General features: G+C 42.6%; 1 protein-coding gene across 6 annotated transcripts in view; it reads right to left on the bottom strand.

The window, feature by feature from the left end:
- The window catches only part of ADAMTSL1 (ADAMTS like 1), a 389033-nt gene that overhangs the window by 127544 nt on the left and 249451 nt on the right, over window positions 1-12038 (bottom strand). For all 6 annotated transcript variants that reach the window (XM_049896920.1, XM_049896922.1, XM_049896918.1 and 3 more), the window contains one exon: window positions 2211-2421. In XM_049896920.1, the coding sequence (XP_049752877.1) occupies window positions 2211-2421 (211 nt within the window). The remainder of the gene's footprint in view (window positions 1-2210; window positions 2422-12038) is intronic.

The raw sequence follows: 12038 nt of genomic DNA, 5'->3' as shown, positions 1-12038 counted from the left end.
CAGTGGGCAGGGGTAGTGGTGGCAATAGACCAACAATAACACGTATGTGGATAACACGTATTTGAAAACTGAAAGAGCACGATGGGTCGATGCTGCTATTCAGTAATGTGTGGCTACTGAAAGAGGTTGGTGCTTCACTGAATTTCATTGACAGGTCAATATTATGATGTATAGCCATAAAGTAAACATTAGTAAAACACAGTGTCAGAATTTTCAGGGCCTGTGGGGAGGTTTGTGGGGAGGTAGTCTTGATCTACTCATTCATTTCATCATTTAATAAACATTTTATCTAGAACATACTATATACCTAGTAGCAACATAGGCTAATAATACAGGGGCTTAACAGCTTCAAAATGTTTTAAAAATGTTTTTCTCTATGGATACTGAGTTTTCAAGAGTGGATGTTGATTTGGGCTGACTCTTTAAGGTTGGCGTGGACTAGTGGGGGTAGTTAAAGGTCATGACTTACTCTAACTAGATGTGACTAAGTATCAGTGCATTAGAAATCCTGACACTTGGGCTCTGGTCCATGCATTACAACCTTGAGCAAACCACTTCACACAGCTAGGCCGCAGTTACTTCATCTGTCAAACAGGGGGCTCGTATATCATCCCTGAGGGCCCTTTCAGCCATAGCTGTCTACAAAAATAGGGTCTGGTGTCGTAGAAAAGGTCACTAAAAAAAGGTTGATGGTCAACCCTATATTTTCTAGCTGTGTGAGCCTCAGTTTCCTCAAACCCACAAGGAGAGTAATCAAACCACCTTTCACTGAATTCTTGTGCGGATTAGCTAGAATTAGGTGTGTAATAATATATATTTATTAGGAAAATACTGGTACATCCAAAAAAAAAAACCACTGGTACATAGATGATTAAAATATATTATGTCCTCTGGACTACCACGAACCGTCACATAATAGCATGGAATTTGTGAACCAGCCATATGTATTTAAGCACTAAAGGAAAATATAATAGTGTCTGTTTCTGCGTGCTTTAAATGGTCAGTATTTTCATCATTCATTACTGTCTGATGCCCTTGAGTGACTTACTAAATCACAGCCCCAAGATGGGTAGGAAGAAGGATGAGGCTCTGTCAACTGACTGTGAAGAAGCATGGAGGACACATGGCTGTCTGCAAATGGCAGCCCCATCACAGCACTACGGTAAGGTACGTAAGCTGCCATCTCCTCTCCTTCTATGCTGGATGACTATAGAATTTATCATCCAAATTGGGACACTTCTGAGAGTGAAAAACTGTTTCAGTAAAACTGGGATTACATCTCCCCATTTTTCAGGCTTACTTTCTGTGACCTTTGCTAGCGCTCCAAAGGTCTGATGGGAAGGAAATTGTAAAACAAGATTTTATCTAAATTATTCACCTAAAATCCTGCCGTATTTTTCAAAGGCATGTGAAAAGATTATTTACCTAAAGTTTGATAATACAATAAATAGTTTTTATTTTTATTATGGTAATATATACTTTAGAATAGAGAGCAGCAAAATTTTTTTCTGTAAAGGGACAGCTAGTAAATATTTGAGGCTTTGCAGGCCATATGGTCTCTGCCACAACCATGCAACTTGGCCCTTGGAGTACAAAACCAGTCGTAGACAATATGTAAAAGAATCAGGATGGTTGTGTCCCAATAAACCTTCATTTAAAAAAACTGGCTGTGGGTTGAAATTGGCCCGTTTTCTGCAGTTTGCCAACCCTTGCTTTAGAACAATCGTTCCCAGACTCTTGGCATTTATAGATCCTGAGAATTGACTTAAGATACCTAGCTTTTTATTTTGCTAAGTAATGATGTTTAAAAAAAAATCATGCTTACTTAGTATCCTTATTTCTTAGAATTTTAAGCACTACAAAATCTAGGAAGGACACAATTTCTGAACAAATTTAGCTTTATAGACAGCCAACTACATTGTCCTTATTTTCCTAATTTTTGCTTTTCTTGGTGACAACTCTGTCATGAATATACTCAGGTTGACAGATGGGTCATTTTGACTGCTTGAATCCTACTGGGTGTAGTACAGTGGAAAGGCATGGTATTTATATTAGAAGATCTGGGTTTGAGTAAGGTTGGGGGAGTACCAACAAGGTGAGCAGACCTTGAACTTTCCTTTAATGGGATAAAGCTACTCTGAGAGAGTGTCCCCTGTCCGGAATCACAGCTGCAAACAAAAGCTCCAAAGCTGAGTGACCCCAGAACTCACCGGCTGCCAGTGTGCAGGGTACCAGGCTGGAGGGCAATTGAACCGGTTACAGGCCTGCACAGTGCTGGGCTTGGGCTGGTGACATAGCTCATCAGCCAGGATTATTGTCTCATTCATCTCCCTGGAAAGCAGGTGGGAGCAGAAGACATCTCTGGTCTGCAGACCAACCCCACAGGTGAGACTACATGGACTCCACTTGCCAATTTCCCACCTGAGAAGAAATCAGAGAGGAAGAAGCAGCTGTTAGTATCTGTGTAGAGAACATTTCTGATGAAATCAAGAATTGCTTATGGAGTAAAAACACGCCACTAGGAATGTAGAAAGATCCAGCACACGATCTTCTGGGAATTCTATTCCAAACCTACAGCCCATTCCTCTTCTTTCATGCTCCAGAATTCATTTAGAATAAAGCGGAGAGCATGATAACATGGGGGCATTATGGTCACAATCACGTCTACTTTGATAGAATATATAAACCTCATTAAATAAGTAGGATATGATGGATAACGCCTTGGATGGCTACGTAAAGGTCCTGGGCAGTACATATCGAATAGCAGGTTTAGAAGAAGCCTTTCTGTTAATCTCTCCAGCCCCCAAACTTAGCACGACTGAAAAATTTGTGCTTATTTTTCTTTGGTTTCAAAGTGAAAGGTCATTGGCTCCAACTCCCTTCCAACTTCCATCATAGCATAGAAATGTCTCTGTCTTATGTATAAATATCATCACTGCCTGGGACTGGATAATGTAACAAAAGTGAAGGCTGCTAAATAGATCAGTTCTCTTGAGGGGAAATCGTGAAGAGAGAGTTTCATTATCTGGAAGTAGAAGTCAAGTACACAGAGAGGAGTTGAGTGCAAGAACTGCCCGGTTCCAAATGGCTGGTCTTCAGAAGTGCATTTATAGTGAGCTAAGGGACTATAAAAACAATCCCACTACATTTCCCTGTTGATCCAGCCTCCGAAATGGGAATGATAAGGACAAAGCTCAGTCGCTTGGACTGTAAGTCAGAAGTGTTCTCTAACGATCAATTTTGGAAAGTTTTGTTTACAATCTGAGACACAAAGATTCTACAAATAGGAGTTAGCCAAGAAAAGCATGGAAAATAGATTCTTCGGTAGCTGGGCCTGCCTTGCTTTTGTAGCCAGCCCTGAAAATTGGTTTAAAATCTTTGGACTTAATGTTTTTCATCAGACTGTGAAACTGAACGCGTACTCTTCTCAATCGCTTCCTGCTACTCTGACATATAACTACATTTCCAACCTCTATTTCCACAACCACCTTTCATCTACCCTATGTTTAAGCCATATCCGTAATGAGCTCCTTTGTTATTCTCAATTCATGCCCTGTGATTTTCTAGCTCTGTCTTTACTCAAGCTGTTACTCCTAATTTGGAATACATTTTGTCCTCTCCTTGCCCCTCAAAATTCCTTCCATCTCTACGTGTCTTAATTCTATCCATATTTCAAGGTTGTATCCATACCTCAGTGACCACTTTCTCCATTGTATTAATCAGTGATCACTTTCTCCATTGTCTTAACTATTCTGCCTGTCAAGCGTCTTACTGAATACTTCTTGAAGGCAGGGTTGACATCTGAGTCAGTTTTGTATCACTCACAGGGTCTATAACAGCACTTCTAGATAGTTTATACCTGATAAGTCAACAAATGGAAACCCTGGTGGTGTAGTGGTTAAGAGCTATGGCTGCTAACCAAAAGGTTGGCAGTTGCAATCCACCAGGCTCTCCTTGAAAACTATGGGGTGGTCCTGAAGGCAACAGGTTTTTTTTTTTTTTTTAAGTAAACAAATAGAAGGGCTCTATAGTTTCCAAAAACTATGCACAGTAGGCACTTTGCATAGTAGGCACTTTGTACACATTAACTCATTTAATTACCTCCAGCACAACAAGAGGCAGGTTCTACTGGTTTTCTTCACTTTACAGTTGAGGGAATCTGAGCATCCAAGAGGCTGACTTGCCCAAAGGACCCAGAGTTAATAAGCAGTGGATCCAGGATTCAAACCTGGGTGTCTCTGACTCCAAAGCCCTTGTACTTCCTATTGTATCATGTAGTCTCCAGGAAGTACCTTGAAAACCCTCTTATAAATATTCACAAAATTTTAAATGAATAGGAGAGGGCAAGTTAAATATATTTCTTTTAGATCCTTGTGTGAATCTCTCTAAGCTGTCTTATTTTTAGACCTCTAGCATAAGTAGAGTCCCTGTGTGGCACAAATGCTCAAGTGCTAGGCTATTAGCCAAAAGATGTGTGGTTCGAACCCACCCAGAGGCACTGCAGAAGAAAGGCCTGGCATTGTTTACAATAGCAAAAACATGGAAGCAACCAAGGTGTCCATCAATGGATGAATGGATAAATAAATTATGGTATATTCACACAACGGAATACTACGCATTGATAAAGAACAGTGAGGAATCTGTGAAACATTTCATAACGTGGAGGAATCTGGAAGGCATTATGCTGAGTGAAATTCGTCAGTTGCAAAAGGACAAATGTATAAGACCACTATTATAAGAACTTGAGAAATAGTTTAAACTGAGAAAACATTCTTTTGTGGTTACGAGAGCGGGGAGGGAGGGAGGGTGGGAGAGGGGTATTCCCTAATTAGATAGCAGATAAGAACTACTTCAGGTGAAGGGAAAGACAGCATACAATACAGGGGAGGTCAGCACAATTGGACTAAACCAAAAGCAAAGAAGTTTCCTGGATAAACCGAATGCTTCTAACGCCAGCGTAGCAGGGGCAGGGGTCTGTGGACCATGGTTTCAGGGGACATCTAAGTTAACTGGCATAATAAAATCTATTAACAAAACATTCTGCATCCACTTTGAAGAGTGGTATCTGATGTCTTAAAACTAGCAAGCAGCCATCTAAGATGCATCAATTGGTCTCGACCCACCTGGATCAAAGGAGAATGAAGAACACCAAGGACAGAAGGTGATTACGAGCCCAAGAGACAGAAAGGGCCACATGAACCAGCGACTACATCATCCTGAGACCAGAAGAACTAGATGGTGCCCGGCTACAACCGATGACTGCCCTGACAGGGAACACAACAGACAACCCCTGAGGGAGCAGGAGAGCAGTGGGATGGAGACCCCAAATTCTTATAAGACCAGACTTAATGGTCTGACTGAGACTAGGACACCAGTGGTCATGGTCCCCAGACCTTCTGTTGGCCCAGGACAGGAACCATTCCCGAAGCCAACTCTTCAGACATGGATTGGACTGGACAATGGGTGCTGGTGAGGAGTGAGCTTCTTGGATCAGGTCGACACTTGAGAATATGTTGGCATCTCCTGCCTGGAGGGGAGATGAGAGGGTGGAGGGGGTTAGAAGCTGGCAAAAAGCACACGAAAAGAGAGAGTGGAGGGAGAGAGCAGACTGTCTCATTAGGGGGAGAGTAATTGGGAGTGTGTAGCAAGGTATACATGGGTTTTTGGGTGAGAGACTGACTTGATCTGTAAACTTTCACTTATAGCACAATAAAAATTATTAAAAAAAAAAAAAAAAAAGGCCTGGCAATCTGCTTTCAAAAGGTCACGCCACGAAGATCCTATGGAGTGCATTTCTACTCCGACACATACAACTGGTTTTTCGTTTTAGCATGAGTTGATTCCAAGGTTTAAAATGTGGGGTACTGGCTTTAAAATATTTTCACATATCTTTTGTCAGGCCTCCCTTCTAAAGAAGGAGCCTCAAATGCGGTTCTGACTTAGTGACTCACTTCTAATGAATAGAATGTAGCAGAAATGGTGCTATGTGACTTTCTTGGCCAGATCACAAAAAGGCTAGACTTTCCATTTGGCTCGCTCTCTTGGATCGCTCACTCTGGGGGAAGCCAGCCATCAAGTCAAGAGGATACTGGAGCAGTCCTACAGAAACTCCACGTGCACAGGAACTGGGGCCTCCTACCAACAGTCAGCACCAACTTGCCAGTCATGTGAGCGACCACCTCATGAGAGACCTTGACCCAGAACTACCTACCCTCAGCTGCTCCCAAATTCTCACCTACATAAACTGAGAGAGACAACACAGGATTATTGTCAGTGTAAGCTACTAAGTTTGGGGGAAATTTCTTATACAGCAATACAACCAAAACAAACATATACCTCCCAAAAAGTGTGCATATGATCATCAAAAGACACGTACAAGAATATTCATAGTAGCACTACTCATAATAGGCCAAACTGGAAACAACTCAAATGTTCACCCACAGTTGAAAAGATTAAAAAATATGATAAAATTCATACAATACTATATAAAGCAATGAGAATAACCTACACCTACAGGAAACAGGGTCAGTGAAAAAGAGAAAGACCGTCAATGAGATGGATTGACACACTGGATTGACACAATAGGCTTAAGCATAACAACGATCGTGAGCATGGCGAAGGACTGGGCAGTGTTCCGTTCTGTGGTACGTAGGGTCGCTGTAAGAACCGACTCGACAGCACCTAACAATAAGAAACAACATGGATGCATCTCAAACATTATTCAGTGCAAGAAGTCACACACACAAGAATTCATACTGTGTGATTTTGTCTATATAAAAGCTCAAAACTAATCTACGATGTTACGTGCCAAGGTGGTGGTTACGCTTGGTAGGTAGTAACTAGAAGAGGCAAACAAGGAAATGGGACTTCTGAACTGCCATTAGTCTCCTGTCTTGATCTGGGTGCTGCATCTGGGTTCACTTTCTGAAAAACCAGTACTTTTTGCTCTGTTTGCTATACTTAAAATAAAAAAAAAAAAATTTTTTTTTGGTTACTTTTAAGTGAAAAACAAAACGTTACGGGTGTGGAACAAGTAAAGTCCAACAACCAGGCACAATGCCGATGATCACTTTATGTATGTCTCACAAAGGAGCTGCCACAGAGTTAATGCTGTCCCAAGGTTAGAGTTTGTCACAGCAGAGGCTCTGTACCGCCCCTTCCCCCTGACTTCTGGCAAAAATCCAGCCACTGGGGCCTTGAACAGAGGCATTTTGGCAGCCATGAGGCCACTGTGACACTGCTTGGAGAACCACAGAAAGCAGACATATCTGTTTACTCATGATAAATGTACGTTACATTCTCAAGGAAGGAGGTCCCAGAAGCTATCTGTGTATTAGGTGCTTTGATGAATCTGTGTCAAGAATATTTGAATAAACTTAGGCCAAAAAAGGGAAGACCGAGACTCCCCTCCTGCTTCTGTCCTGCAGAGACTACAGTCGTGGTTGTTGTGGACTTGGTTACCACTGGCTGTTGATAGCCCCCTCCCTGCCTTTGGCTGTTTCTGAGGAGGGACTGCAGGCCAGTGAGGCAGGCAGCCTGTGAGGCATTCACAGGTCTGTGTGGGACTCTGGGACCTGGCTTCCACAGAAGCCCAGTACAGATGAGGACAGGCTCTCTGGTCTGAGCAGGAGAGGGTGAAGGCACCGGTCCCTCTTCCGCCTATTTGCCTGCTGACTTTTATTCATCTTTTGGTCTCCACTTAAAATGTTACTTCCACAGGGAGGAGACTCTCATCTAGGTAAAAATTCTTCTGTCTGGTCTCATTAATACTTTCCCCTTAGGAAAATCTCAGCGCACTTACAATTTGACTGCCTCACTTTACTGTTAGCCTAATGAGGCATGGGGCCATGTCTGTTTTGATTTACCGCTGGATCCCAGTGCTTAGCACACAGCACTTATGTATGTCACTAAGTACACGGTGACTCAACCAGTCTGTGCGCCTTTGGATTGGTCACTTGGCTGGTCTCAGCTCTGTCCTCTAAGTGACTATCCCAAATTTCAAAGTCCCAAAAGCTCTGACCACAACAATTTTTTCTTAACTGTGCCATAAACTCTTTTGGTGACAAAACCGGACCTGAATCAACATGATTCTCCTGATAGGCTGTATTCCACTTAGTGTAAGTATTTACACATTTTCCTGCAGGAATATCTGCCTCTTAGGTTAATGGAGTGCTTTCCAGAAAACACAGCTGCTCCAGTGGTTTTGGCTAAAGGAGCCTAGCGCTGTAGAAGGAGGGTGGTAAACACGATTACTATGGTTTCTTTCAGCTTCTAGGCTTCAGGTGTTTAGCATCATGTTTGGGCCCTCGGCCAAAATGTTAGGCTCTGGTTTCTCTGGCATTCCCTTTTTCCTGCTGGTTTCTTTCCTCTGAGCCATTATCTCCATGTCCTGCTCCTTTCATCACAATCTGCTTGCAGGAAAGGCTCTGTGATCTGAGAGGTCACAGCTGATGCCCTGTACCCTACTCCTGACCAAGGGCAGGCAGGAAATAGAAGGTCACCCACTCCTTGCATCCTCAATGGCTGGAAGTAGTCTTCTTGCTTTCTGCCAGTGTACCTAGGTTGGTTTGTCTTTATGATTAGATTTCAGGTTTGGTGTCCTGATTCCACTTTGTTTCCTGATGTGCCGGACCTCTGACGGAAGTCCAGCCTACTGGACTGTGGTGCTGTCACTCTGCTTGGATCTGGCCAACTCCTAGATGTGCAAGGGCGAGGGGGAGAGCTTGCACTCAGGAAAGAAAGAAGGGAAATGGTCCCTATGTAAGGGGGAGGGGGAGAGCTTACACTTGGGAGGAGGAAGAGGCAAGGGGGTGGTGACATTCCTCAATAAGATGGTCCCTACGTAGTTAAATGTTAAGCCAAGGAAATGGTCCCTATGGGGTCCCTACCTTGATAGGGTTCCTAACTTAAGGAAATAGTCTCTACTGGGGTCCCTGACTTGGCTGTTAAACATTAACCGGGAGAGATAAGAGAAAAAGGGTATAAAAACCCTAAGTGAACAACTATTGGGGCTCTCAGACTCTCCCTCTGAGCAGCCTGCTTGATGCTCTCTGGTCAAGTATACTTTCGCTATTAACCCTCTGCTAACTAGTTTTTTTTTTTTTTAACTAATAAGACCCCTTGCTTGCTTGGCACTCTTTGTCTCAGTGTTTGAATTCTTTCCTACGCCACAGACAAGAACCGAGGCTATTCTCCAGTAACAGATGTGCAATGGGTAGAGCACCCAGAGCCATGATGTGACTGCAACCCAGCTGACACCATGCATTATCACCGGTAACGTTAGAGATCTTGGCATTAATGGAGTGTTTTACAATGAGCCAGGTACTGTGCTAACTGCTTTAAATGCATGATCTCATTTGATTCTCATCACAGCCCTATGACAGTTAAAAAAAACAACAACAAAAAACCTCCCACCGTCCTCAAGTCGATTCCGACTCATAGCAACCCTATAGGACACAGTAGAACTGCCCTATAGGGTTTCCAAAGAGCACCTGGTGGATTCCAACTGCCAACCTTTTGGTTAGCAGCAGGTGTTATTATTTTCTGTATTCTAAAGACAAGTTGCTGAGGCCTAGAGAAGTTCAATGGTTGATTAGCCATGGCCTGGAAATACCTGCTGCTAGGCCTCACACAGATGCCAGAGCCACCTGCAAATGTCCAGGTCTACAGGACTTGGACACCGGCACGGAGAATATGGCTGTTCTTTGTGGATTTATAAGCCCGTTTCCAGCCTCTTCTTCCCAGCAGCAGGACTCAAGGCAAGCTAACCCAAGATGTGGGAGGCATGTATTAACTCATTTACCACTGATAAAAATATAATCATGCATTCATTCAAAATAACAAGACAGGTTTTGATTGCTCTACGATTTAATAAACAATTTGCAAATTGGAGAGATGCTCTCTCACGCAAGAGAAAGCCGCTTCTAGAGAAAGACGAATTCACAGAGACTTAAATAACCTTTGCTTTTTTTTTTTTTAAAGAACACAGGTTTCCATGGTAATGAAGTACTTAACATTAAAAAGGTAACTTCACAGAAGAGTCACCCCTCCATCCACCGGCAGTCTTGAGACCTCCAGAAATTCAAATTAAAGGAGGCTGAGTCTTTCTCCTTTAATCACAGGTTAATGGTTTTGTCATGGTCTTTTTGGAACATGCATTTTGGGTGAGAGAGAAAAAAATCGCTGGCAGATTGATTTAGGGTAAGGAAGTTTTACGTTTGTGGATGAGAAAAGTCCTCTTGAAATAAAAGTAAAATACCTACTTTTAATACACATTTGATTTTATAATATTTACATCAAACCTATGAAGCAAGTACAGATAGTCCCTGATCTACGACATAGTCAAGTTACACGATGAACTGCACTTTCAACTGTCTTTTGTACATCTTATCGTTAACACGGAAACCCTGGTGGCGCAGTGCTTAGGAGCTACGGCTCCTAACCAAAAGGTTGGCAGTTAGAATCCACCAGGCGCTCCTTGGAAACCCTATGGAACAGTTCTACTCTGTCCTATAGGGTGGCTATGAGTCAGAATCGACTGGATGGCAATGGGTATCGTTAATACAGTGTTGTGGTGCGTAATTTTGCTGTCATCATTCTCAGATGTTCACTTGCAGATGCTCAAAGATTGGATGTATGAAGACACTGATAATAAAAGGCAATAAAAAAGAAAACAAAAAAAAAGAGTTGGATTTATGTTAGAATCAACTTACAACACAGAGTTGGAATGAAGCCCCGTTGTAAGTCAGGGACTACCTGTACTATAATTTCTCCTCATTTTACAGGGGTAGAACACAGACACTCTGAGAAGTAATTTGTCCAAAGTCACATAGCTAGTACACAAGAGAATCAGAGCTCGAATCATGGCTCTAGCATGCCTGATTATTCCATTATACTGCCTCTTAGGGCTAGGATGATGAATGTTGTTGTTGTTGTTGTTAGGTGCCCTCGAATTGGTTCTGACTCATAGCGACCCTATGCACAACAGAACGAAACACTGCCCGGTCCTGCGCCATCCTTACAATTGTTATGCTTGAGCTCATTGCTGCATACAGCACTACAAAGCCACCTTAACTGCACATTCTAGGCTCCTGTCACAGCTTCAGAAAACGACAAATGACAAAATGATCATCTATTCCTAAGTAACAGAAACAAGCACACTGATGTCACCCTAGGTCTTGAGTGCACTTGTAGTTGGTATTTCAGCAAAGCACCAATGGTACTTGGTAGCCAAATGGACAGAGTGTGATTCTGCCCCCCCACCACCAAGAGACAAGTTTGTTTTTTGTAAAGGTGGCCATCAGAGTTAATGTGAGCAATCAAGGACCCACACAGTGGTTGGCGCTTCTTAGCAGCTTGTATTTGCATTAGTTATATAAAAGGAGGAATTTCTACCTTCCCTGTGGACAAGGCCTCATTATGTGAGTTGCCAAGGTTTTTCTCCCCTGCTCTTTCCAAGAAGGTAATGGCTGCTGCCTCCAGCAACTCATTGCTTGTTGTTGGCATAAATGCACATAATTTCTAATGGCAGACTCCCCCAACCGCAAGCTCCTATGTCCTAAGAACCTTCTGAAACCTTGGTTTTTGCAGCAAAGCAGTACTTGTTTCTTGATTCGAAATTTTAAGATGTAGTTTTTGTTTGGAGGGAAAAAATACTGTACTAAATCTAAGGAGCCCTGGTGGAGCAGTGGTTAGGTGCTCAGGTACGAATCAAAAGGTTGGTGGTTTAAACTCACCCAGTGGCTCCGCCGGCAAAAGACCTGGCAATTTGCTCCCATAAAGATTACAGCCTAGGAAACCCTACGGGACACTTCTACTTTGTCACATAGGGTCGCTATGAGTTGAAATAGACTCGACGGTACCAAACAGAACAAATTTAAGATATTTGTTAGAAGCATTCGATAAATTTGTATGTAACCCTCCAACTTGACATTTCTGCCTCACATCTCTCTTGTAATTTTTTTTAATCTTGTGATTTTTTGGAAGCCCCCCAAAGATATTTGTTCATTGTGCAATGCCTCTGAGGTCATGAGGCAGAT

The sequence above is a fragment of the Elephas maximus genome, chromosome 9, assembly GCF_024166365.1.
Source record: "Elephas maximus indicus isolate mEleMax1 chromosome 9, mEleMax1 primary haplotype, whole genome shotgun sequence".
NCBI classification, from domain to species: Eukaryota; Metazoa; Chordata; class Mammalia; order Proboscidea; family Elephantidae; genus Elephas; species Elephas maximus.
The sequence above is the reverse complement of the archived record's forward strand: the minus strand, read 5'-3'. Positions and strand labels throughout refer to the sequence as shown.